Source organism: Tachypleus tridentatus, chromosome 2 (assembly GCF_004210375.1).
Source record: "Tachypleus tridentatus isolate NWPU-2018 chromosome 2, ASM421037v1, whole genome shotgun sequence".
Classification (NCBI taxonomy): Eukaryota; Metazoa; Arthropoda; class Merostomata; order Xiphosura; family Limulidae; genus Tachypleus; species Tachypleus tridentatus.
This window is the reverse complement of record NC_134826.1, coordinates 151518900-151525398: the sequence shown is the minus strand read 5'-3', so window position 1 is coordinate 151525398 and position 6499 is coordinate 151518900. Positions and strand designations below refer to the sequence as shown.

The window sequence follows — 6499 nt, the reverse complement described above, 5'->3', positions numbered from 1 at the left end:
GTGACAATCAATCCTATTGTTTGTTAGTAAAAGAATAGCTGAAGGCTTGATTGTGAGTGGTGTTGAGTAGCTGACTATAGTCTGGCCTATTGGTACTAAATTAGGAAACTAGTAAACATAATAACAAAAGATTTGGTGATGAGAGACATCCGTTTTTAGTTTAGAAGAAGCCTTTCAAGATAATATTGACAACAGACTGCCCACCATGTTATTTCAATAAGTTCTGATAAGCCTTTACTGATTAACTGATTGTCCTATATTTCCATTTTTATCTAATCTGAGTTTTACAGATCCCAAGTGATCCCAGACGTTTATTTCATCTGAGGACAGACAGACCAGATCTGATGTGGCAATTTATTTTAATATTATAGCATTTGTCGATTCGTGACTATCTTTTGAAATTTGTTTAAACAATCCCCTGCTTGTATTGTGACTGTGGCATTATAGAGCAAAAAGGTGCAATTAAAAAGGCTTAGGTGTGAAGTTTTGATGAAAGTTTTCCTCAACACTGTTTATCTATTTAGTGTCATGCAATGTTTCAAGAGTCTTCAGTGACAAACGATAATTTGTACTAGTTACAAGGAGCTCTAGCCAAATCACTTTTGTGGAATGAGAATTTTGTGCATTTAAAAATATTACTAGATGTAACTTTGGATTTCTTTCAGATTCCATTATATGCAGTTTATCCAAATATATAACAATGTTCTATGGCTTACTGTTTAATCAATGATATAATCCTTTGAATGTATTTTCATGTATGAGTGTTAGATCCCAATCATAAACCGATTCAAATGCTGCACATAGTGATACGGTATTGTATAAAGGAGAAGAGCGTCCATATGCTTGATCTTTCCACCCCCTTTTAACCCTTTCTCGCTGATCAAAGATGCAAGATGTCTTAGGAAATAGTCCCTTACTTCCATCTGAGCTATCATCCAGACCCTCCTCCTTCCTTAAGTCGACTAAACAGGCACTAACTGGATTATTGGCACCAGCCAGTGAAAGTGGGTTTTCTCGGGGTTCTCCCGTTTCCCCACATCAAAATTGTGGTATTGGATTTATAGATCCCAGCTGCACTGAAAGACCCTAAGTCATTTATCTGTTGTTGATTTTGTGATATTCACGTATAGCGGGTGCTCGGTGTCAGTATATCGGTTTTTCATTTTTTTCACCTGTTCATGATCATGACTCTAATGTCATTACCATCAGGATGATCTCGTCTTACTTCATGTATTGATTTTTTTTCTCCAAGTCGCTAAATCAAATTCTCAAATCAAGAGTGGGGCAAAGATAAAGTATCTTTCTGAGCACCCTTAGGTATCTCTATTTCCTCATGGGAAGGAGAATTTAAACCAAAACAACTGTGAGTATTTTGTTTGTTTTCTTAATCAGATCCACTTGGGTTTGAGAATGTTACAAGAAATACTGTCACATTTTCCCTATGAAATGCTAAAAAAGTTTATTTTATTTTCCCTTTTACTATTTTCATCTTTCGAAACTGTACTTAAATAAGTGGCTGAGTCTAACAACGCAAAATGCAAATTTTTTCTTTGTGCTCATTGACTTTAAGATTTTGGCCAGCAGTGTATTAATGAAATTTGACAAGCATTTAGTAAACATATTACAGGCTTGTTGTACAATAAAATAAAACATTTTACTGAGTTTTTTTCTTTGTATTTATGAAGTATTTACTGAGCTTGCATGAAAAGTAATTTTTATGCAAAAGAATAAAACATCTTGATTTTAAAGTTTTGACATTTCATCTATATAACCTCTAGAATTCCTTTAATAAATAACAGAATATTTTCAATAGAACATTATATTTTATCTTTTATTTTCTATACTTATATTTATTTGAACTGTTAAGCTTTTCTCATCTCTTTTCTTTTTTTGATTTTTTTGGAAATTTTAACAATAGCTTTTCCTTTTATTGGAAGCAACATCGCGTATCCAAAGTCCATTCATCATTTCTTTTAAATAAGAATAGCAGAGTTTGTGACTTGCATGAACTCTCTTTCTTGGAGGTGTAATTGTGCTAAGCCTCAAATTTTAACTGTCTAAATAAAATTTATTGTCGCTTTCAAGTATACATTTCAGAACTGCAAAAAGTTATCTGGCTTTCCATGTAAGCTATAAATAGGTTAAATGGATGTTTTAAATGTTCTGATAACAAGATTAGGACCTTCTAATTCCATTGTTTAGAATTTTCCAATACAATCAAAGAAAATAATATAGTCTGCATTCTGTGCAATACTTGCCACATCTTCCATGACTGGGTCATGCCTTACCTGCATGCATTTAAACTGGTCTTGACTATTTGACTTCTAGTCTTGATCATTATATAATATAAGGGGGTTCCTTTTTAAGTTTGTTTAATCCTAAACATGCCTGAGGACTTCTGTTTTTGTTATCTGTGTCAAAAGAATGTCATGTTTACAGTTACTACAGCTGCTGGTGAAAAACGTTCTCAATTTGAATATTTACTTTTACAAAAATCATCACCACTAATCCATTTTCTGAACTTTTATGATTTTTTCAAAGTTTTTATACCTTCCTCTGTGAAAACAGCTTTGTTAACACTGTTGGTATGTATGAATTTTCAAGTACTTTATGATAAATATAAAACTGACCATCTCATTTATATTTTAGTAGCATTGTCAATTCGTGTTTTTATTTTGTCTCTTGAGTTAATAATAAGAGGCTAAGTATATTTATCTGACCTTTGACCTTAGTTTGAACACCACAGAATTAAGCTACTTTTTGAGATTGAATGATTAATCTGTTATTGAGATGAACAATAATGTTATGTTATGTTTAAACTGAGACTTATTAAATGAATACTGCTGTGAGTCATTTTGATCTGTTAAAAATGATATATAGGTATAGAATATACAAAAGTATAAATTATTTGTCATGTACAATATATTACTATTGTCTATGGCAATTTAAAGTAGATATATGTGGTGTCTAAATAAGATTTATTGCAGACTTCACTTTATATTTGCTTCTTTAATGTATTAAATTATTTTTCGTCCAATTTAATTATATGTTTAATTATTTCCACTTCAGACTCTTTATGTTGGAACTCTTTCAATATTCTGACTTTTATCTCCAATCTACTGTAAAGCTAAGTCTAAATATGACACTGATTTTTGCCCGTCACAATGGAATTCGAACTTTCTGTCCTCCGAACCATATTGGTGATGAAATAGAAGGAATAGTTAACATAAAGCTTCCTCAAAGAAAGGTAATTTATATTTCATGCTGATGGATTTTCACTGTGACTTAATCTACTAGGAAGTAATTTTATGATAGTCACTTATTATGAGCTTACTCGTGTAAATTGAGTGAATAGTGGCATACAAAGTTTAAGTTGGTAAACAGTAGCATCAGGATCTATTTGTTTGATATTAAGAACAAAGCTCTCTGTGCTGTGGTAACTGTGTGTAGTTTGAAACCCAGTTTGTTAACTCGTAGTTACATCAGTTAAAAAGTGTTGCAAGTCCAAAGACCTACCACTGTGCCACTGGAGAACACAGAAACAATCGCAATAAAAGAAATTATGAAGTAAAAAATCCCTAAATGTTTTACAATTAAAAAGCAGTAAAACAGTAATCTCTGTAAGCCACAGTTTCAGAAAGAGAAGTATAATTTAAATTTTCAGATAAAACCAACATTCCTCTTACAAGGACCTCAACAAGTTTGTACAGGAGTGTTTCAGTTACGAGTTTCACAGATTATAGGTGGAGGAGCATTTGGACTGAAATATTCTTGGTCTGTAACGTCCAGTCCAGCAGGTATGTGTTTTAATTACCATTGTTCTTTTAAGGTAGAAAGAAATGGCTCATAAATTTATCATGGACTTTCAGATATTGTCATTTTAAATCTTCATATGCTTATTTTTATTTTTCATAGGATTTAATGTGCTGAATAAGTCTATACTTCAAAAGGAATAAATAGCTATTTTAAAATGATTGAAATACTAGCTCTATTAAAGCATACTTTTGGTAAACTTTTATTTGTCTTTGTTTGTCATTGAATTGCACATTATTCATATTAAATCGATATGGTAATAAACTGTCATATTTTTAATGCAGTTTATGAAGAAAAACAAACTGTTTCAGTTCTTTAATTACTATTTTGCAAAAAGGATTAGGCCTACGTATAGAGGAAGTAACTGTTGTAAGTACTTGTCTTTAACAGTTTATACTTTTGCTAATAAGTAAGAGTCAATAAGTATGTTTTCAAACTTAAGGTACATAAAATCTTGTTTTTGAAGAGAAACACTTTTATATGTTTATAATTAAATGTTTGGTTTCATATTTCAGTGAATTTATCAGTCTTTCATGACATACTGAACTACAAGAGAAACGTTGTGGACATTCCTGTGGAAATGGTAAGACAATCTTATTTAAATCCTTTCAGATCCTTCGGAGAATAATTGTAGGTGTTATACTGTGAATACTCCTATACATGGGACACAGTAATTGAACATTTAAGGATAAAATATACATTATTTTAAAGAACAACCTTCTATTTTAAATTCTTTATGGATTCTTGCAGTTTTTCTTCAGTTTTATCCATAATAGCAACATTTTTCAGAAAAGTCCAGATCCAATAATGTATTATTCCTCAGCTTTATTCTACATTCTTTAGTTTCTATCTGCTTCATTACATGGTCAGATAGCATAATAAAAGAATGATGATACTCATTCTTCGTACACCACGGTTGACTTAAAACTGCCTGTTAGTCCATCTGAGAGTTTCACCATACATTTTGTTTCCTGGCAGATTACCTTCATTACATTTTTTATTTGGTATTTCCTAACAATTATCCACATCTCTTTTGGGGTTGTGCTGTTTATTGACTTTTCAAAATCAATCAAATTTATGTAAACGTGTTTCTGAAATTCAATAGAATTCTCAATAATTGCATAAAGTATGAAAATATAATCTTTCATAGTTCTACCAGCTCTGAATTCAAACTGCTTTTATCATAGTTTCTGATGAGTAATAGTTTTTATTTGTACTAGTAGGACAGAAATGAGAACTTTATTCAGTAACCATGTAATTTCTCTTTAATTATAACAATTATTTACATCTTCCTTCATGGACAATACAATCTATATTCTGGTCTTATGACATAAGTTTTTCCTCCATACTGCATTAAAAACCTTTGATAATCCCTTTCCACCATGTATTCTCAAGACGGCTGGTGTGGGGATTAAACCTTTATTTTGATGAAAGTTTTCATACCCATACCAGCCGTCCTGAGAATACATTTTTACTTCAAGTGGGTTTCTTGTAATCACAAATTCCCTTTTCACCTCCTTATTGATATTGCATACTTGTTGTTCTTCAGTTTTGAATAGCTTTCACTGTTTTATCACCTGATATTTTATCAGTGTGTATACTTACACCATTGTCCTTATTATTGGCAACAACACTTTTCCTTAACAACGTTTTGCTAATTCAATAAGTCTTTAGCCCCCTTAGTGCTACAGTGATATGTCCTTGAACTGCTAAAACTTATGGTTTTCATTCCCATGGTAGACAGAGCACAAACAGACCTTTGTGTAGCTTTGTGGTTAGTTACAAACAAAATATGTGAGTCTTTAAAATATTCAACCAGTTGTTGTATAGTTTCTTCTTCCAATTTAATTATATTCACGTCTTTATCTTGGACAGTTATGTTTCTCCCACCTTCCTTTTTCTTCTGTTTCAATCAGTTTTCTTTACAACAAGTTTTGCTTGACATTTTACTTCTTTATAATATGCTTTGTATTTGTCCTTTAGACTATTATCTAAACAGAGTTGGACCCTTACCTTTCGTATGGCTTTTCTTTGATCAGTTAGTTTCAAGGTCCTGTGATATCCATATTTCTCTCATAATTTAATAGTAACTTCAGAACATCTCTTCGCTGTTTCTTTGAATCTGTTCTTCTATTCCTTGATTTTCTTCTATTTGATAATACTTTAACCTTGGTTAAGTTTTCCGTTGTCTTCATGGACCTAAAGTGTTTTGTAAACATCGGTGCTGATGATAGAAGCAAGGTGTTTTTTTGTTTTCAGTAGTTTCAGTATTCAGCTAGTTCGTATTGTATTGTTACACATAGTTCAAGTGGTGAAGAAAGAAACAAGCTGTGATATTCAGTGGTCATTTATTGATTAATAAAATAAAATAATTTGAGTGTTAGTGTTTTATTTCCAGAATAATGGTTTTTTATCATCTGAATATGTTTATATGATAATTAAGACCCCAGCAGAGAGACTATGAAACGTTGTACAGAAGACTAGTACAGGGTTAAACCTATTCTGGAGGTTCAGTTGATGTAAACTTGTTAAATTTTTGTTTCTGAGGTTTTTACACAAAACTGTTTTATTAAATTACACTTTTAAACTTTTGTTAAATGGTAGAACCTTATAAGTAAGTATAAAGTAGATTAAAATATACAAGTTTATCCTAACATGATACAGACATGTATTTACTTTGAGGTAA

General features: G+C 31.3%; 1 protein-coding gene across 1 annotated transcript in view; it reads left to right on the top strand.

Annotated features, from left to right (window-relative positions):
• Positions 1-3110: 3110 nt before the first annotated feature.
• The window catches only part of LOC143245641 (uncharacterized), a 125755-nt gene continuing 122366 nt past the window's right edge, over positions 3111-6499 (top strand). Inside the window, exons 1-3 of the mRNA XM_076491990.1 lie at positions 3111-3247; positions 3665-3797; positions 4329-4396. Of these exons, the coding sequence (XP_076348105.1) occupies positions 3140-3247; positions 3665-3797; positions 4329-4396 (309 nt within the window). The 5' untranslated portion in view covers positions 3111-3139. The remainder of the gene's footprint in view (positions 3248-3664; positions 3798-4328; positions 4397-6499) is intronic.